This window comes from Sciurus carolinensis, chromosome 4 (genome assembly GCF_902686445.1).
Source record: "Sciurus carolinensis chromosome 4, mSciCar1.2, whole genome shotgun sequence".
Classification (NCBI taxonomy): Eukaryota; Metazoa; Chordata; class Mammalia; order Rodentia; family Sciuridae; genus Sciurus; species Sciurus carolinensis.
The window spans coordinates 65,725,917-65,748,215 of NC_062216.1; the positions used below are offsets into that span (position 1 = coordinate 65,725,917).

Sequence of the window (22,299 nt, forward strand, 5' to 3'; positions counted from 1 at the left end):
TATCAAGTACTTACCTAGTATAAAGAAATAGAACCCTCTTCCTTTGAAGTTCTCAATATGCTTCTCCCTAGTAGTAGCCCATTCCTCCCCCTCCCCTTTTGTGAATTTTGTTTTTCATTTCTTGCCTTAAGTGTCAAGAGCAAGGCTTCTCACAATCAAGCAATGTTTAGCCTTTTTCAGCAAAATAAATAGGAAATAAATTCACATTTTAACCCTTTTAAAGTATATCATTCAGTGGCAATAATTACCCCCACATTATTGTACAAATTAACCCTATCCATATCCAGAGCCATATCTCAGATTCATCCCAAAATGAACCTCTTTATTAAACACTAATTCCCCATTGTCCTCTGACCCTAGCCCTGGTAACCTTCTACTTTAATGTCTCCATCAGTTTGCCTATTATAGGTAATTCATACAAGTAGACTCATAGTATTTGTCTTTTCATGTTTGACTTATTTAACTTAGCATATGTCTTGTGTGACTTATTTCACTTAGCATAATGTCTTTAAAATTAATCTGTGTTGTAGTATTGCATCAGAATTCCAAATTTAAAGTTAAATAATATTCCATTATGCATATTTGTTTTCTTTTCATCTGTTGATTGACTTGGGTTGTTTTACCCTTTTGGCCATTGAGAATATTACCTTCAACATTGGTATTTGGGCATTTTGTTAATTTTTCACTGCTGTGACCACAGTATTTGACGAGAACAATTTAGAGGAGGAAAAGTTTAACTTGCTTATGGTTTCAGAGGTTCAGTTCATAGTGGCTGACTTCTTTTCTTTGGGCCCCAAGGTAAGGTAGAATATCCTGCCTAGAGAATATGCCAAAGGCACGCTGCTCTGCATGTGGCGTCTAGGAAGCAGAGAGAAAGCACACATTACCCATAGCTAAGGAGCTGGGATGTACTATAAAAAGTCCATAGGTATACTCATAGAGACTCACCTCTGAGCCTCATCTGCTTACAGTCATCACCTAGTCAGTCCACTCAAACTAGGATAGACTAATCAGGTTACAGCTCTCATAATCTAATCATTTCTCCTGAATATCCCTGCATTAATACTGGAGTTTTGGTGGGATACCTCATATCCAAACCATAGTCGATATCTTTTTGAGTTGCTTACTTTTCAGTTCTTTTGTGTACGTACTTAGAATTGAAATTGCTGGATCATGGTAATCCCTTGCTTAACTTTTTTTTGTTGTTGTTAATTTGGTTTTTAATTTTTTGGTACTAGAGATTAAACCAGGGGTGTCAAACTACATCTCCAGTTCTTTTTTATTTTTAAAAAGGCTTTCCTGAAGTTTCTGAAGCTGGCCTCAAACTTGCTATCTTCCTGCCTCAGCTTTCCAAGTCACTGGAGTTACAGGCATGCACCACCATGTCTGGTTCTGTGCTTAGCTTTTTGAGGAACCATCATATTCTTTTCCATGTCAGCGGTGACATTTTACAACCTAAGCAGTGCACAAGGGTTCCAATTTATCCATATCCTTGGCCAACACTTTTTTATTCTTTATATTTGTAATGAAAAATCAAAAATACTTTTGTTTGGGGTAACTATAAAATCAAAACCAGTTTTCAAATTAAATGCAAATTAAAACCTGTGCAAGTCAAATATATGTTTTGATAGTCTAAGCCAAATTATTGCAGTCTTCCTTTATAACTAGTCTTATAAGAGTATATTTCTTAATTACAAATTATAGCTGCAAAAATATTTTAACTATTGAAGGAATTCGGAGTAAATAGTTGATTAGGAAAATTTGCTAATATTAGGACAAGCCAATCTGTCTGTAGCCAAAATTACTTTATTTAAAAGATTAATAATACATTGAATTAATAAATCACCACTTAGAGTATCATTTTACTAAAGTGATCAAACAACAAGCTGCTTAGTGAATTATTTTTGGTCAACTGAATGAGCCAGAATATACATATATTAATTTTTAATGAATTGTCTAAATCAGAAACCAAATTGTTTTAGCCATCACCAATAAGTTTGTAGTACCAAATTAAGAGAATTCTAACTTCTGATGACTTCTTCAAGAGCCTGTTTCACTCCAGTGAAAATTACCAAGTGTGAGTTATGTTTAGGAGTATGTATAGGAGAATAAATCACTATAAATTACTATGAATGAAGTAGCTGCCATAAAATAATGTTCATAATTTGTGTAATTCTTTTTGTTTTTTAAAGTATGCTTACATGCAATATGTTAATCCTTGAAATAATACCTAGTTAGTCAAGAAGGATGGTCTTTCCATTTTACAGGAAAGGAAATTAAGACTCATGGGTAGTTACTTTAGGAAAAGGAGTACAAAAGAAGAAATGAGCATTCAGGTAAAATATGGGAGTTGTTCTTGTATGGTAGGTTGTTTTGGAAAAAGTTGAAAGAGACTGTGGTATCTTGTATGGCTTTGGAATTTGAATTTGATGTAATAAAGTTTTTCCCAAATTTGCTGATCTTGAAGTTCCTTATGTGGAGATTGCTCCACTTAGGCCAGGGTAGTAACCTAGAATCCTGGTTTAACAAGTTCTCTCTGAAGATTCTTAAATAAATTGGTTATTTCCACATTCACTATTTTTGAGCATAGGACTTGGTGTGATAAAAATAGTTTTCTGGCATCTAAGGAGTAGATTGAAGTATAAGAAAAGACTAATCAGTAGTTTTTTGATGTGAGGGAATTGTAACTTTTACTAGTTTGCAACAATAGATAATGATGAGATATATGAGGAATAATGGAATTATAGAGGCCACCTGGAAAGACAAATAGAAATAGTGAAATTGAAGTAGATAAGCTGATTTGTGTAAGAAACTTATAAGCTTGAAGATACATTGGTTTTAAAATGTCCAGTAGACATTTAGATATATTAAATTGAATTTCAGAATTAGTAAAATATTACATTGAGAAGTCAGGCCTTGCCAGGCATGAAGATATCATCAAGTATTTGTTTTCAGTACTAAACTCTGTTATGGCAGGTTACATTTGTTGTTAAATTGAGTTTTCTGTTTTTGTTATTGATGACTCTTCAATCTTACTGCTCTCTGGGCTGGGTCTTCCTATAAATTTGAAATATGTACTCCTTATTTCTCAAATACATATGAGAAAGAAGAGAGTGGTTGAGACTGAACTGATAAAAAGAGGGTCCTAGAAAAGTTAATACTTTATGTATATCAAGTTAAAGAAATAGCTCTGTGGGACCTGGGGCAGGAGGAGCCCAAGTTCAAGTCCATTCTCTACAACTTAACAAGATCTTATCTCAAAATAAAAAAATAGAAAGTGCTAGGGATGTAGCTCAGTGGTAGAGCACCCCTGGGTTCAATGCCCAGTACTACAAAAATAAATAAAAATAAAGTTAACATGAACTGGGAGTGTTATGAGTTTTCCCTCTTATTGTCCTTAAGTGAATACTTGTCATGTATATTGAAACCTAACACACTGTGTTTTCATATAATAGACATTTTCTTGATTTCTTTCTGAACAAAATGAAACAAGTTTTGAATATCAGAAGTCAGTGAATTCTTTGAGATGCTCATTGTCTTTGTGATGCACACCACCACATTTTCTCTACTGTGGTGCAATTTTCTGAAAGGTGACCTACTAAGTTGCAGTGCTAATTATTTCATTTGCGGTTTTTAGTTTGGGTTTTGTTGGCCTTCCCTTTGGCAGTCATTCAACAAAACTTTGGAAACTGTTTTCTCCCATCTGCTACAAAGCAACATTTATCTCTAAAGTATAAAGTTTCTTTCTTATATAATTAGCAAGAATTTTTTCATCTTTGTCTTTATGCATAGTTATCCTTTTCCCCTTCTCAGTTTGTTTGCTTTCTTGATAAATTTTCAGTACTGCATAAGACACTGGGACCTGGAATAGTTGAAGTTTACCCCTTTTTAGTCAGTTGCCTTCACATTCAAATTGATCTAATCACTTTCCTAAAGCAACTTTAAATTTATGCAAATGGCTAGGAATTGTTCTGAGTTTTGTTATGTAATAAATACTGTAAATCATTTAGTGAAAATAGTTTTGCCTTTTTTTCTTTTTTTGGTACTGGGCACTTGACCACTGAGCCACATCCCTAGCCCTATATTGTATTTTATTTAGACACAGGGTCTCATTGAGTTGCTTCGTACCTTGCTTTTGCTGACACTGGCTTTGAACTCTTGATCCTCCTGCCGCAGCCTCCCCAGCTGCTGGGATTATAGGTGTGCACTGTTGTACACTGCCTTGCCTTGCTAGTTTGCCATTTTCTTATAAGAAATGTTTCCCTTCTTTTTGTGGTTCAGCTGTTTACATGTATCTGTTATACTTTTAACATTAATCTAAGACTTTTTGTACATGCTAAGTTCTAAATATTTTAGAATTCTGTGTGGTTTTGGTGCCTCAACAGGAGGGGTGAAGAGAATCTTAGGTCTCAAATTTACACTTTTGTAACCCAGATTTAGGTTGGGATTAAGTGAAGGGTGCTTAATTACCAGGACCTACAAATTACTACACATCTGGTTTGAGAAAGTACTTCCATCTTTCTTGTTAGTTGATTTTTCTTGTTGCTTTGAAATGGAAACTTTTCTGTAAATATATGACATGCAATAAAGAAGAGCCATAGTGACAAGAAGGAACTCGTGGAGAATGTAGAAAAACTAGGTTCTTTACTATTTTTTTGGAGACTTTTTTGTTTCCCTGAAACTTGAACTATTCAGAATAATTCTTGGAAGATTCCTTAAGGAACAAGAGACATAGTATCCTATTTATATGCCTTCTGCCATAATTATGTATATTTTTAACTATTCAGAAAAATTCAACTAATGTAAGCTTTCTTTCTATGGGATAGACCCAGTTTCAGGTGTAAGAGTAGCAGAATGGGGCTGGGATTGTAGCTCAGTGGTAGAGCACTTGCTTAGCATGTGTGAGGCACTGGGATTGATTTTTGACACCAAATATAAATAAATAAATAAACAAACGTCCATGGAACTACTACTAAAAAAAAAAAAGAGTACCAGCTTGGAGGGTTATAAAGAAATCTTCTCCCTGAATTTAATCTGCAGATCTGGCATTAATTAATTAATTAATTCATATTGCATTTCAAAACACCTTTAAAACCATGTTAGTCTTTTTTGTTTTGAATAGTTTATACATGAGAATCATCATTTTGATTCTAGTACTTATTTTCCCAACTTTCTAGACCAAAACTTCTGAAGTTTTTAAAAATAAATTACCTACCTATAACTTATATTTTATCTTTGAATATCTATTATACCTTGTAGGCCTGTGAGAGAGAAATATGCCACACTCAAATAAATATTTATGTGATTCATTTTTTTTAAAACTACAGAATAATTCTAAAAAAAATTCCCTGTAAATGGTAAGCTGAAATCCATATTACATTGGGAAGCAGTTTCAGATTCTTGTATTCTCTTCCTGAGGGTGAATTTTTATTTCTGTATCCTAATACCCAACATCAATTAGTATTACTTAAAAAAAAAAAATAGAATGGATGCCCAGGTCTTGCAAAGTCAGTGTGGTGCAGAAAGTGATAAGGCAGGAGGGCTCTAATATTGACCTAAAATATTTTAATCAAGGAATTCCAGATACTTCTCCACCCATATTTTGATATGTAGATTTATCATATGCGGTCTTAATTTAGCAGTAAAACTCTGAATATTGCTAAATAAAATACTATAGAAGTTAGTAATAGTTGGAGAACCAGATATTTTTTGGCGTACAGCTATTAGCTTGTAAAGTGACAATTTAAGGTTAATTAATGAAAACCAGTCTCCCTGCTTCAGTTTCAAAATTGGTTTAGAAGACTTGCCTCTGTTGCAAATAAAACAGGCCATACATAAAGATAGGAGTGATACTTTAGAAAATACTGAAGGTAAAGAGAGAAAATGTCTGTTAGGGTATGTTTAAAATGAAATAATTTCTTTAAAACAAAGGAAGATTCGTGCAAGTTGCTCTAAATATTAGCATTATATTTTTCAAGAAATTACATCAGCAAATCATCTACTGAGTACTGTGATTACTGTTATTTGTGTGGCACAGAGATGAACAATTGTTTTAGTTGTTGCCTGGCTCCCTGCCCCCCCAGCAGTCTGGAACTGTGCATGTTATTATGGGAGGTCATGTGACAGTGATGCTTAGTTTTGTTCATTTAGCCTGTCAAAACAATTTAATGTAGGTGGAAAGAATGAATGAAATGAATGGAGTAGGTTAGCTGTATCAGCTCTGGTTTATTCTGAAGGTCAAAAATGCCACAGTTAGGGTAGTATATCAAGGTTCCAGGAATATCCAGTATGATAATGCCAGAGAAAAGGTTCTAAAAAGTAATACTGGCCAATCAGTTATTAATCTCATTTAATGGCTTATTGCTATTCTTTTAGAATATTTCACAGTAATTTGATTGATGGTTGCTAATATTTAAATAATAGGGATTCCTACTATTTTACATTCAGATATAGTTCTAGTACCTGGTCCATTTCAACAATTCCTAGTTAACAGAAATATCACCAGGAATTTTTTGAGAAGAAAATAATTTCAAAAGCTTTCCAAATTTTTTAGGATATATTTGTGTAGTATAGCAAATGGAACCTGAGGTTTGAACCAAATCTTTTTTTCTATGTGAATTTCAGGGAGCTATTCTGAGTCTCTTAATCTGTAAAATAACTCAACAGGTATTGTTTGGTTTGGTACTAGGGATTGATCTCAAAGGTGCTTTACCCCTGAGCTGCATCCTCAACCCTTTTTATTTTGGGACATGGTTTCAATAAATTTCTCAGGCTGACCTTAAACATGGGATCCTCCTGCCTCAGCCTCCTGAGTGGCTGGTGGTGCGAAGTGTGTTTGTGCTACTGCAACCAGCATCACAGGACTTTCTTTTCTTTTCTTTTTTTGAGAATTAAATGAAGTAAAACAACCAGTTAGTAAATAGGAAACACTTGACAACCATTAATATTAAAAACTTGTTATTGATTTATGTGCTTTTGCTAGTTTTCATGTACATTATTGTTATTAAAAAGTCTTATGAAAGTAAAATACTGTACTTCTCTGAGATACTTTGTAAAAATGTTCTTAGAAAAAAATAGATTTGGTTGTAGATAGAACAAGTTGACAAGTTATTGAAAGAAGCCCCAAATAATTTGGTTGTATTTTTCCTCCTCTTAGTGATAATCTATTCTCATGCAACTGTATTTCTGATCATAAACCTTTCAGGCTGGGGTATAATATGCTCAGTGGTAGAACATTTGCAAATGTGCAAGGCCCCTGGGTTCAATCAGCACTGCAAAACAACAACAAAAACAAATTACATTAGCAAATTTAATCAATGGCATTAGACCCCTTAATTTTCAAAAGGGTAAAAATCTATAATAACTACATTAAATAGCATCTTAGGTTACTTCATGGCAAAATTAAGAGATACAGAAATTAAATATATCCTTGGAATTTGTTAGATTGTGCCATTTAGTGTATTCTCAAGGAAAATTAGTTGTAGATTTTCAATGAGGAAGAAATCTGCTGCCCCCCCCCCTTTAAATTGTGCTATAAATAACATTTTGGCAGCTTTATTACAATGAACTTTTACAAGTTATTTTTAAGAATCAAAATAGTGCTAGTTTGGACCTTTGTAATTGGTCATTGTGTTTGGTTTGTATTTGAGACTCAGAGGTCCAATTCCAATTCTTACCTTTCTTTTAGGTCATTGGAATTTCTTTTATCCCTGGGGAAATGTTAACTGCTTGTTAACAGAGATGCACCTGAGTTTATGCACCACACTTTTTGGGAGAGAGGGGAGGAGGGGAATAGGGGAATGGCATCCATGAATTCATTCAGTAAATAAGTTTTGAACAAGCCACTATGTTAGGTTATTTGGTGCTAAAGATAGAGCACAAAGTCATTTTGTCACTGCTTTTTCATGAACACAAGCCTCCAAAGGCTTATTCTTTGGGGATAAAATTCAGTATATGTTGCTGTGATTACATGCTATGTAAAAGAGGCATGTACTACACATAGTTTATAAAAACAAATGGGATGGAGTGGGAATGATTTAACCCTAGAATTGAAGGCTGTGAGGGAAGATGTCACCAAGGAAATGACATTGACGTGGTTGAATTGAAGGACTGGGAATTAACTCAATAGAAAAGTTTGGTAGAAAGGCATTCTACATAGCAGGAACAGCATATATGAAAACCTGAGGTGGGAAGGAGCATGACATGTTGGGAAAATGGAAAAAATTAGTGTAGCAAGAAATTAGGCTAAAGGGTTGGAGAAGTGCCTCTGGGTCACCGTAATTTGCAACTTTTCCTACAGTCTGTAGAAAGATATTTACAAAGTTAGAACTCCAGCTGTGTGTCATATTCTGAGTTCAGAATTGTTCATAATAATATGCAAAATTGTATTTCTAAGAATTAATTAATAGGCATATTGTAGAATTGTGTTAAAAACATTCTGGCATCCATAATTTCAGAAAACAAGGGACTGGAAAACAAGAGTCTGTGTGGAAAAAATTAGTTTTAAGATTATTAAGGGATCTAGGAGAAAGGGGGATATCTTAGAGTAGGATGGGACAGTTGAGAAAAACATAAGTAAATTACTTTTAAGTGTTCAGAAAGAATGTACAAACTTTACATATTTTTAAAACATTTTTGAAAACGTGGAAATGTAGGTATGAAACAAACAACCTTTAAGTAGACTTTAGATTAAAAGTTGCAATGTGGAATATTTATGCTACAGCCTTATTTTATATCTAGTGATAATTTCTGGCTAAAGTTAAATTCCAGTTGAGAGAAAACACTTCACAATTGAATATGCTGTATTATTTTAAATTATATAAGAATTTTGTGAAAGCTGTATACCCAAATTATTTACTTAAACTTTTAACATTAAGCTTTTAATATTCTGTACTGTACTACATTATCTTGTATAATGTATGGTCCCAAGATTCCAAATGACTTACTGTATATATTTTCCAGTAGTTCTAAACTGTGGGTAAATAAGTAAATTTAAATAAACAGATTTAAATTTCATAGCTCATCATTAGAGTTTTTTGGGTTTTTTGGCCATGCTGGGGATTTGAACTCAGGGCCTTGTGCTTGCAAGGCAAGCACTCTACCAACTGAGCTATATCCCCAGCCCATCATTAGAGTTTTGAGTGCCCTTGCCTCCAGTCTATAAGGCACATTTCCAAACTTGTTGTTAGTATTTTTTTTTTTTTTTAACAGATTCTTATGGTCTTAACCATGTAAAGAAGCATGTGAGGGCTGGGGAGATAGCTCAGTCGGTAGAGTGCTTGCCTTGCAAGCCCAAAGCCCTGGGTTCGATCCCCAGCACCGCAAAAAAAAAAAAAAAAAAAAAAGAAAGAAAGAAAGAAAGAAGAAGCATGTGAATTGAACTATGAGGATTTTCATGTTCATGAACTCGATCCTTCGGTTGACCTGCCAGTAATGGTTCTTCTCTTATTATGGTTGCAACTCTAGCTTGGGCACACACACACACACAGAGGTTGGATCTTTTGTGATATACTGTCAATGCACCATATTTTTTCCCCTTTACTATATTGAATAAGATCATGACTTCCTCTTATTGTAAGATCTAGATAACAAGAGCCTTGTTTCTGATATTCATCATATCCTGTGTTGTGTGACACAGGGCATCCACATATTTGTTAAAATTTAAGCAAACATTTAGAAAATATACATAGTAATTGCTAAAATGAAAATGAGTGTTATAATTACAGAAGATAGGAGTACTTTAAAAAGACCATTAAACAGGTAGATTATATATTAAAATTTTAAAAATATCACTTAGTGTAGGTAAATATACTTCATTTGGTTCATGTGATTACTAATATAATTTGATTGACTTTTCACAATTTAAGATTATTGGTTCAGCTATACTAAATCTTCAGAAGGTTTAGGAGTGTATAAGGGTCAACAAGTGACCTAGATTTTTATTGTTTCTATCTAAACTTTCTTTAAATTGATACACTTAAAAAGTATATTTTGAGAATCCCTTTTGTCAGTAAGTGGAAAACCAGACAAGCTGATTAAAAAAGAACCACTGTAAAACATCAGATATTTTGAAATTTTTTGATTGAAACAACAGAAACTATTCTTTCAAATGCATAATTGAGCTTATAATAGTGTAAAGTTGATCTCCCAAGTTTAAAAACTGAGACTAAAAACTAAAGTAGGGAAAATGTAAGTGGATATTAAAAGGCTTTTTAGCAATAGTTGCCAATCTTGTTGACCATGAGGCATGGTTTTGGTATCTGACTGTAGATGAAATCTTGAGCCCAAGCAGGAATTGGAACTGTTATCTAATAAAGTCAGTTTTCTTGAAGAACTACAACTTTAATGAAAGAACATACCAGAGAAAAGTTTTGTTTCTGAGACAGGGAAAAGAGCTCTAAGAAAAAAATTTTCAAGTCAGCTGAAAAAGTTTATGCTGAGACTTCATAGCCAAGGAAATGCAGTCACACATGTGTGAGATTTCAAATTTAAATCTATTGATGAAGTCATGGTGGACTAATAATATCTCTGAGGCACTAGATCTAAATAAGTGCAGAAACTGTATACAGGGATATACTAACAACTGAGAATATATGGGATTCCAACAGACAAATCACAGTTTAAGCCAACCCCATCATCCAGTATTGTAAATCACATGAAGAAACCACTATAAATAAATGTCAGCAGCCAAAGTCTTTGGCAAAATTAGACTCCTGGTTACCTCAAATAAAATGACATGGAATTGAGCCTTTATATTTTAAGCTAGGTGCAGTTGCACACACCTGTCGTCCCAGTTAACAGAAGCTTAGGCAGGAAAATCACTTGAGCCCAGGTGTTACAAACCAGCTTTAGTAACAAAGTGAGACCCCTCTCTGCTCACCACCAAACTGAGTATCTTTTAAAAGAGTTATAAGAAATTAATACACTGATGCTGTTGGAAAATGAATTGAAATTAAATGCTAGAGAATCACCACCTTCCTCCCATCATTTGGCTTTTCAGATACTTTGACTTGTCCTTTGGCTGTCTCTTCTGTGGAAAAATGCATGATTTCAGCGATAACCAAGGGTCCAGTAGCTCTGCCACCATGAATCTGAATCTCAGAGGGCAGGGAATATGACTTACATTGTTACAGGCACAGCCTTTGGTTGGGCAGTTGGAATAAATGTAATAAAGGGATGTGAAAGTGGGGTTTTGTGGTGCATTGAGAGAGGAGGTCAGTCTTTCAGTTGTATTTTGAGATGGAGCAAGATCTAGAGAGAAAGTTCCAAGGAGGGTGCTGGGAAAAACTTGTCTGTTCACAAAGCAGGAATGAAGTGGATGGAGGTTGGAGGGGATCATTGCAAATTGAACTGATTAGCATGGATCATAGAAAGATCCTTGTGTAGGGTTACTGCTAAGTGAGGGAAAGGACAACTATCTCTCCTATAGGCATTTGGGACTTGTGAGATGGCCAGAGAATCCCTCTCCTACTGAAACCTTTGATTTACCTAGCCTTTTTCAGTTTTTGACTTTTTTGTTGCCCACCCCCCCCTTTCTCCATTAGCTTTGTTTTTGATGCTAATGGGGAAAGTAGGGAAAGGAGTGGTGTCTTGAGTTCCCTTAATCCAGCCCCCTGGATGGGTACTTTTAGTGACAGACTAACTGCTTGACCCTATGTTTTATTTTCTTTGGATGTCCAAATATATACCCCAGCCCTCCCAGACTTGTAGGATCCATTGGAAGTGTCTGGTATATCATTATCTCTCCTTTATTTCTGGAGCAGGAGATGAGACCCTGCCATATGTCCTTTGCACCCCTCTTGCCTTTGAAGATTAATTAATAATAAGAAAAAAGAGGTAATAGTAGGTTAAGTATAATAACAGAATTAGTGAATAAGAAGGTGGATCTGAGAACATTGTCAAAAAGTAGCTGAAAGAAAAGCTAAAAGAAGTTAAAAGATAGGATGGAATAAGGTCATACACATTCTTCCTCTTCTTCCCCTATCCCCCCATACAAAAAAACCTACAAAGAAGAGAATGAAAGAGGGGTGGAGGCAGTATTCAGAAAGATAATAATTGAGAATTTTCCTGACTGTTAAAAAGACAAATACTTAGAACTTTTGGTTTGAAAACTTCAATGGTTTCATTATATATAAATAAAACTAGATGCGTGGTGGAGAGGTTACAGTAGAGAAAAGGAGTCTTCAGAACAACCAGAGAGAAAACACAGATAACCTACAACTAATGGCATTTATACTGACTTTTATGGTTGAATATCTTGAAAATGCTGAAAGAAAATAAACCAGCCTAGAATTCTGCATCCACCTTAACTATCATTCAAGAATAAGGATGAAATAAACTTTTAATATGTCCTAGGATTCTTCCACTAATGGACATTCACTGATAGAATTTTGAAAAGTAGATTTCATTTCAAAAAAAGATAGCTGAACCCAGAGAAAAGGAGTAAGGAGTAAAATGGAATGGTGAGCAAAGATATATGGGTAAATATAAGCACATACTGTGTAAGTGATAATTATAAAGGTGATTACTTAAGGAATAATGAGGTAAATACTAAAATATTAGGGGGAAATAATGTGTAAAATGGGGATGGGGTGATTGGAATAGTGACTTTTGTGATAGACAAATTATACTTCAGTAAAAGTGTTTAAAATTAATATACGCTACATGGGGAAATATATTGAATGAAAGAATATACTGTCTTAATATCATTCCAAGTAACATATTTTTAGTTAAAATTCTTAAAATATTCTGATAGGGTTTTTTTGTTGTTGTTGTCATTGTTTTGTTTTGTTTTGTTTTATTGAGACATGGTCTCACTATGTTGCCCAAGCTGATCTTGAATTCCTGGGCTTAAGCAATTCTCCTGCCTCGGCCTTCCTAATAACTGGTACTACAGGCACACATCACTGTACCCAGCATATTACAATAGTTTTAACTGATTTACGCTGTAATTTCCATATTTTAAAAGTTAACTCTTTTCCTGGGAAAGTAGCCAAGATGATTTCAAAGATTGCATTGGAGAGGATACAGCAGGAAATTGTCTTACTAGGGCTGCGGTATTTTTAAGCTCTTGTAATTAAGAAAGTATGCTGTTAGTGCAGGAATAGATGACTGTTGGAATTGAATGTAGAGTCCAGAAATAAAACTGTACTTATATGGGTTGACCAGGAGAGAAAGAATTGTTCATTGGACTGGGGTAGGGGAGATTGGTTGATGATATAGAAAAAAGTAACAACCAATTCCTCTTTTACCTAATGAAATAAATTCCTCACCCAGTAGATTCCCCAAATGTGGCAAACAAAACAAATTGATGTTTTAAAAAGGAAAAGAAGAAAAATCATGGCCTCAGTGTTTAGAACTGATGACACACAACCCACCTTGCACATAGTAAAAGATGTTTTAACCACTTTAATTCAATCTGTCTGTAAGTCAAAAGGCATTACTAAGCAAGGTGAAAGTACAGACTACAAATTGAGAAAAGATATTTGTAATTTATAAAACCATTAAAGGATTGATGTCAGGATAAATGAAGAACTCTTACAAATTAGATAAAGAAACTTGAAATTTGTCTTCTGTGGGCAGCTTACGGAAGAGGAATCCTAAGTAGTCTGGAAAGAAAACAAGATTACTCAAACTTACTATTGACAACAAGTTATAATTTTATACTCATCAGATTAACAAAAAAGTTAATGTCTGATACTACCAAGTGTTGTCAAGCATTTATATACCAGGAGACTGTTTTAGTTCATTCAGACTACTGTAACAAAATACTTTGGATGGGGTCAATTTATAAATAATAGAAGTCTTATTTCTCACATTTCTGGAACCTCAGTAGTTCAAAATCAAGGCACCAGCAGATTCAGTGTGTCTGTGCTTTGGGATGATGCCTTTTGCTGCACACTCTCATGGCAAAGAGAGCTGAAGGGATTAACTGGCTCCCTCAAGCCCTCTGATGAGGTCACTCCTATCATAATCTTGGGGGTTAAGATTTCAAAATGTTGGGCTGGGATTGTAGCTCAGTGTCGAACGCTTACCTACCCATGTGTGAGGCACAGGGTTTGTTTCTCAGCACCATATATAAACAAATAAAAATAAAGGTCCACTGACAACTAAAAAGATATTTAAAAAAAAAAGATTTCAAAATGTCATTCAGACATAACAAAAACACAGGATTACAAACGAAACTATATTAAAAGTTATCAATGTTTTTAGTTATCACACAGCAGGCATCTCTAATGCATGGTGAGATCCAGTAGTAAGTTTAATAACTATCATATTTCAAAATAATGATTCGTGTAAATGATTTTGAACAATCTGTAACCTTTTGTTATGTGATATGAAAATATCTAGGTCTATTGGTGACCAAAATCACAGGTAATGCTGAATGTTGTTTACATTTGTAATTAAAGGATATGTTAAATTGTAATTAAAGGATATGTTAATTGTAATTCAAGATTAACAAAATATTTATTTTCATACAAGTTTGTGAGCCCACTTTAAATGAATCTGTGGACACATGTTAAGAACTAATATTCTGGGGTCTGGAGTTATAGCTTAGTGGTAGAGCACTTGCCTAGCACGTGTGAGGCCCTGGGTTCTATCCTGAGCACCACATAAAATAAATAAAGGTATTGTGTCAATATACAACTTAAAAAAAAAAAAGGAACTGATATTCTATGGATAGTTATATATACATGCTCAAGAAAATTAATGTTACAACATTGTTGCAGTATTAACAACAAATAAGAGCCTAAAGATTCCTCAGTAGGTGATTACATAAATTATGATATATTCAGATATTTTACATGAGATATAAAAACCCAGATGGTTTAATTCAGGATAGTGGTAATTCAAGGGTAAAGAGTAGGAATGAGGAGGGCAAACTACTTACATAGGGAGCTTTAAGCTAGATCTATAATGTTGAATTATTTAACAACATATCAGACATTTTACATATGCTAGGACAGTTTCGATTTTAATTCACAAAACAATTCAGTTTGTATGGAATGTTGTCAAGGGACAAATAATTTACATGCTTTTCTCCTACCTTGTCTGAGATAAGAAATAAATTATTTCTATGAATAATCAGATACTTTTAAACATCTGATGAAATCATACCTGTGAGTTTACCTAAGTTTCACAACAATCCTGTGATGTTAAATAAAGAAAATTCCAATTATTGCAAAGATAGAACTATAGTTTTTATTTAGATCTCTCTGTCTTCAAAACCCACACTCATTCTATCACTCAGAAGCCTATCTGTGGCAACTGATGACCAATTTTGGAAGTAACAAGTTAACTGTACCTTATGAAATTGTGTTCGAGGCACACAGTAACAGTAGAGATACTAAAATAATCTCAAGCATGACTTTATAATCCAAAATTCTCTTAAGCACACCTTAACCTAATTGAACCTAGGGGCACTTAACCACTGAGCCACATCCCCAGCCCTTTTTTGTATTTTTATTTAGAGACAGGGTCTTGCTAAGTTGCCGAGGACCTCACTAAGTTGTTGAGGCTGGCTTTGAACTTGTGATCCTCCTGCCTCAGCCTACCAAACCACTGGTATTACAGGCGGGCATGGTGGCATGTGGCTGTTCTCACACTCTTAAGACAGACTAATGAATGTTACTAGTAATGTTAGTGTTTGTTTTATTTTAATGCTGTTGATCATGATTTAGCACATATTTAGCATCTAACTCTGCTATTTTATAATTTTAAACCATGTTTTATAATTTTAAACTACATTCTGTTTTGGTTTTTGATTTTAGGATCGAAAATTAACAAAGTCTGAAAGGCAGAGATTTAAAGAAGAGGCTGAAATGTTAAAGGGCCTTCAGCATCCCAATATTGTTCGATTCTATGATTCCTGGGAATCCACAGTAAAAGGAAAGAAGTGCATTGTTTTGGTGACTGAACTGATGACATCTGGAACACTTAAAACGTAAGTCCATTAGTATTATAACAGATGACCAAGAAGTGTGAGGAGAGTTGATTTTTCTTATTTTAGTCCAGCAAAGCCTCTTTTGTTACCCAGGCTATTAAGGAAGGAATAATCCTTCCAAACATTATTAAACTTGTATATTTTTCTACCCCCAAGGTTCTCTGATATATAAAGTGAGTTGATAATTATTTATTGGTAACTATTGAAATGAAAAGTTATTATAGAATAAACCTTGTTATTTTAAGTCATATCGATTGGTGTTTCTAAAACTGAGGGGCCAGAAATCAAATGTTAAGATAGCCCTCTAGTGGTTAAAATGAAAATAAAACTTATTGAAGAAAGCCTGTTTTTAAAACTTTCATACTGTTTTTTTGCTACATCTTTGAAACTGTTCTGTCAGCCAAAAATTATACTATGACAGTTATCACTTAAGAATACTTTTAAACTCATGTCCTATAGTGTCAGAAATTGAAGGCAGAATAGCTAGACCTATCATCCCTCATAGGGAAACAGCATGCAAAAATTCCTACCCATTGTGAAGAGCTTTAAGAGTTGGAGAATACCTTTAGAATCCCACATTTCTTAATAGTATCTACTTGTACTGGGGATCATATTGTAAGTTATGTGGTATAAGTTTGTTATGGAGGAATTGGATTTTTAAAAATTGTCACTGTGCTTATACATTTATCTTGTATTACTTTTTAGTTAATATTACTGAACTGATTAATTTCAGATTTTTGAAACACAGTCTTATATTGCCTGAGTATGTTTACTTGCATGTGCCCTTGAGTACTCCAGATTATTACGGCAAAAAAGCCAAATATTTGGGGTTTTTTTCCCCTGAAAAGTCTTAATATTTTTATTCAACTTCTCTGACTTTGTTTTATGGCAACATCTTTTCCCTGCTCATCCAGGCTTCTTGTTACTCACATACCTCTTTCTTCTGCTGGACTATACCACCTAGCACTGGATAAATATTTGAATGAATTTAAAATAGTGACCAGATATGGTGGTGCACCTCTGTAATGCCAGAGGCTCAGTAGGCTGAGGCAGGAGAATCAAAAGTTCAAAGTCAATATCAGCAAAAGGGAGGTGCTAAGCAACTCAGGGAGACCCTGTGTCTAATTAAAATAAAAAATAGGCCTGGGGATGTGGTTTAGTGGGTAAGTGCCCCTGAGTTCAATCCCTGGTATCCACAAAAAAAAGGAAAAAAGAATAGTGGGTTAATTGTATGTATGTTTGTATCTTGAGATTCTTTTCACTGGTATAGATACCTAGTTGTTTATCAGTAATAGTCTGTCAGGCATGCCTAAGAGTACCCAACAATGGTTTACTTGTTTAAAACACCATGTTGAGACACTTTGGTAATGTAGTGAGCTGAGCCCCTGTAGAACGGATGGCTTCCATCAATAAACTAAAATGTAGAATATAATCTATGCTGTTTCAATACATTTCCAAGTTTCAAAAGGAAAGGGCAACCTCCAGATAAAAAGCAAGGAGAAGATAACTCAGAGCCAAAACAGGAGCTGATGTCCCAATAGTCTGTTGGGATTTCATACCAGGCATCATGCTTGAGGAGTTTTACTAAGGTTTTAATGCCCATTTAAGGACAAAAAGTCTTAGTAGAGAAGGGAGCTGGAACTTAGCCAATGTCAAAAACAAACAAACAAAAAACCCCAAAATGAATAATACACAAAAAAGAGAACTCACCCAGTGAAAACTACAAAGAATTTTGCCCTTCTACCCAAGACTGTGAATGAGAGGAGAGGCCTATGAAAAATAGAAATTCCTATTTTCTTTTCCCCATTTGCCTCTCTAGTATGTATTCTCCCACCTCTTATGTAAATGATTTTCTAATGTTTAATAGTACCTGCTTGGTGCAGGAAACCCAAGCCAAAGAATGCATGTCAATATTGATCAAGAACACAAAAAACCTTCCAGGGACATTTTCATAGTTCACTGGTTACACCATCCATAGACAAAATAGTTTCCAAAGAAGATGACCTCACAGTAGAAGTATAAATCACATCAATAAAGGTAAACATACAGAACCATATAGTAGCACTGTAGCAATTAAAGATACTATGGACAAGACTAAAAGTGATCATATAATAAGTATATAAGGATGTCAGTGAAGATATATTAAAGAAGTATATAAAGTAAAAAAGAAGGCATAGAAGCCATAAGGAAATCATAGGATTTCTTTAAAAAAAAAAAAAAAAAAAAAAAAGAACAAGCATAATTGAAAAAGATCAGAAAAACTTCTAGAAATAAGAACAAATCATTAAAATAAAAAATTCAGTGATTAAACAATGGTAAATTAAAATAAGAGTAATGAAGAAATCAATGCACCAGAAAGTAGAAAAAAAGATAGAAAATATTTAAAAGAATAAGATGTAGATTGAAAATGCTTATTAGGTTTAATTAGCTTTTTAGGGAATGAGAAAAACAATATTTGAGAAGGTAATGACTTATGTTGATGATTTCTAAGCAAGTAGATTAAACATATCCATATTCATATCTGGAAGAATATGTACAGAATAACTAGAAACATTACCAGCATTTGGAGAGGCAAATCAGGTGAATGTAACAAGAATCAGTTCCAGAAATATGCTTTGTGGACTTTTTGAGTCTGTGTTTTTATTCCTCATATATAAATACAAATATAACACCCATACCAGAAAAATAAGATGAGAAGGTATGGATTAGATCACTTGGCTGAGGAAATGGAATGAATTTAGTTTTATTTTTTAAAATGAGGTAAAATTCACATAACAAAGTAAATCATTTTAAGGTATACAGATTACACTGGAATTTAGTCCTTTCACAGTATTGTTTCACCCTCACATCTATCAAGTTCCTAAAACATTTTCATCATTTCCACAGAACACTTTGTGCCCATTAAGCAGTTACTCCTCATTTCCCCAACCCATGCTATGTATTTTTTAATTGCACGTTAAATTCTTAGGGGTTTTTCTTTATAAGTTAAAAGTTTTCTTTTCTCATCGTTATCTCTCAGTTTCTGTGCCTTAGAGGTAAGGTAGCAGGAGGGTTTATTAAGAGTACTACAGTTAATCCTGTGTTCTCCTCAGCTCTGCTTCTGACCAATTGTGATATGGGACAAGTAGCTATATTTATCTGGGCCTCAGTTTTTCCCATCTGAAAATAGGAATTGGACTGGCTGATAGCTAGTATCCATCCATGGGATTGAGGGAGGGGGCTTAAAAAACATTACTATCATAACCATTTTTAAGCTTACTGTTTCATAGTGTTAATACATGCACATTTCTGTGCAATCTCCAAAACTCTTTTCATCTAAAACAAAGTTTTTATCTATGGACATCAGTTTCCCCTTTCCTCTATTCCCTGGTCACCACCAACTGTGATGGGATCTTACATATGTTGCCCAGGTTGTCCTGAGATTCCGGGGCTCAAATATTCTCCCATCTCAGCCTTTGGATTAGCTGGGACTTTATATAACATTTGACCATATCCAGCAAGGTAATAAAACCATAAAGTATGTGATGTGACCTTTTGTGTTTGGCTTCTTTCACTTATGTTTTGGAGGATCATTATGGTATAGCATAACACTAACTTCATTTTCTTTTATGACTAAGTAATATTCCACTGCATAGAAATTCCTCAATTTATCTATTCATCAGCTGATTCACGTTTGGGCTGCTTCTACCTTTTGACTGTTTCATAGCAGCACCATTATGCTGCTGTGTATACATGCTATCATCTCTTTGGAATATATGGCTAGGAGTGGAATTGCTGAGTCATATGGTAATTCTAAGTTTAACTTTTTCCCCCCATACTGCTAGAAATTGAACCCTTGGCCTCATTCATGTGAGGCACGTTCTCTGTCATTAAGCTATACCCTGAGACCTATGTTTAACTTTTTGAGAAACTACCAAACTTGTTTTTGGCTTTTAATGGCTATCTTATTAGATTTCATTATGGATTTGTTTCGAATTTCTCTGATAATGTTGTTTCACTTTTCACATACCTGTTGGCCGTTTTTATATCTTTCAGAAAATTTTTTTTTTCAAATCTTCTATCCACTTTTAACTGAATTTGCTTTTGTTGTTAATTTGTAAAAGTTTTTCATATATTCTGAAAGCTAGACCATTATGAAATACATGATTTGCAATTATTTCTCCCATTCTAAACTTTATCTTTTTACTTCTTTGATAATGTCTTAGGATGTACAAAAGTTTATTTTTATATATTTATCTTTGTGGGAAGGGGGGACACCAAGGATTGAAACCAGAGGCACTTAATCACTGAGCCACATCCCCAGCCCTTTTAATATTTTATTTATTTTTATAATTTTATTTTATTTAGTTTTGTATGTGGTGCTGAGGATCAAACCCAGTGCCTTGCTTGTGTGAAATAAGTGCTCTATCACTGAGCCACAATCCCAGTCCTTATATTTTATTTTGAGAGAGGGTCTTGCTGTGTTGCTTGGGGCCTCACAAAGTTGCTGAGGCTGGCTTTGAGCTTTCGATCCTCTTGTTTTAGTCTCTCATTCACTGGGGTTACAGGCTATGAATTCTATTCCAGCAGTCCACATAACTATCTTTATGCCACTATCACACTGTTCAGTTACTGAAGCTTTGTGGTAAATTTTGAAAATTGGCACTGTGACTTCTCCAAATTTGTTCTGTCCACCCCTCCCCCCAAATGCTCTTCTGCATCAGTCAAGATGGTCATGTGGTATTTTTCCTCTTTGTTAATGTGGTAGATTGTGTTGATTTATTTATGTTCTTAGTGTTGAAATATCACCAGCATTTCATGAATGAATTCCACTTGATCATGGAGTATGATGCTTTTATTGCATAGTTAGATTCGGTTTGCTAATATTTTGTTGTGGATTTTTGCATCTATATTTATAGGAGACATTGGTCTCTAGTTTTCTTGTGGCGTCATTATCAGGGCAATCCTGGTTCATAGAATGATTGAAGGAAATATTTCCTCTTTTTTAACTTTTTGGAAGCATTGATAGGGATTTATGTTAATTTCTCTTTAAATGTTTAGTAGAACTTACCAGTGAAGACATTTGATCCTGTACTTTCTTTTTTTGGGGAAATTTCTTAATTTTTCTTTTTTGATACTGTGGATTGAACCCAGGGCGCCAAACCACTGAGTCACAACCACAACCCTTTTATTTTTTATTTTGTTTCAGGGTTTCACTAAATTGCTGAGGCTGGTCTCAAACTTGGAATCCTGCATCAGTCTCTGGAGTTGCTGAGATTAGCTGTTGGGAGATTTCTTTTTTTTTTTTTTTTTGAGATTTCTTAATGTTCCATGAACACTTGAGAAAAACTGTATTCAGCTCATTTAGTGGTGTATTCATTGTACATGTAGGTTAACTTTAAGTAGTTTATAGTGTTCCAGTCTTCTATTTCCTTATTGATCATCTATGTAGATGTTCTGTCCATTATTGAAAGTTGGGTATTGAAGTCTTCATCTGTTCCTATAGAACTACCATGCCTCCTTTCAGTTTTGTCTTTGTTTGCTTTGCTTCATTTCGTGTATTTGAGGGCTCTGTTGTTTGTATGTATTTACCATTGTAATATTTTCTTGATGAATTGACTCTTTTATCAAAATATAATGCTCTTTATCTCTTACATCAGTCTTTTAGTATATTTTGTTTAATATTAGTCTCTTTACCCTTTTACTATTTGCATGGAATAACTATTTCCATTCTTTCATTTTCAACCTACTTGTATCTCTGGATCTAAAGCTAGTCTCTTGTAGACATCATAGAGTTAGCTCTTTTTCTAAAAATTCATTCCATTGAACTCTCTTGTGATAGGAGAGTTTAGCATATTCACATTTACTATAATTAGTGGTAATGAATGGTTTCTGTCATTTTGCTGTTTTTTTCTACATCCTGTACCCTTTTTTATTGTGTTCATTCCTGCTTTCTTTTGTACTTAATTGATTGGTTTTTTTGTGTTTGTGTGTGGTATATCTTGTGAATCCTTTCTCATTTCCTTTTTTGTATATTTTCAGATATTTTCCTAGTGGTTACCATGAGGATCACAATTAACATTGTAAATTCCTAACAATCTAGTTGGAAACCAACTTTAGCTTTGCTAGCATACAAAAATCTCTGTTCCCATACAGCTTTCATCCCGTTTCATGTTATCTCAAATTATCTTTGTAGATGTGTGCCCATCAACTTATTTATGATTATCATTTTATGCATTTGTCTTTTCAGTTATATAGGAAGTCAAAGGAAGAATTATAAACCAAAACACATTAATTTTGTTTTTAATATTTAACAATATAGTTGTCTTTACCAGAGATTTTATTCCTTCTTATGGCTTCAAGTTACTGTCCAGCTC

The 22,299-nt window shown here is 34.1% G+C and overlaps 1 protein-coding gene across 1 annotated transcript in view; it reads left to right on the forward strand.

Moving 5' to 3' along the window:
- Positions 1-22,299, forward strand: part of Wnk1 (WNK lysine deficient protein kinase 1) — a 140,332-nt gene that overhangs the window by 34,171 nt on the left and 83,862 nt on the right. Inside the window, 1 exon segment of the mRNA XM_047550993.1 lies at positions 15,771-15,943. Within this exon segment, the coding sequence (XP_047406949.1) occupies positions 15,771-15,943 (173 nt within the window).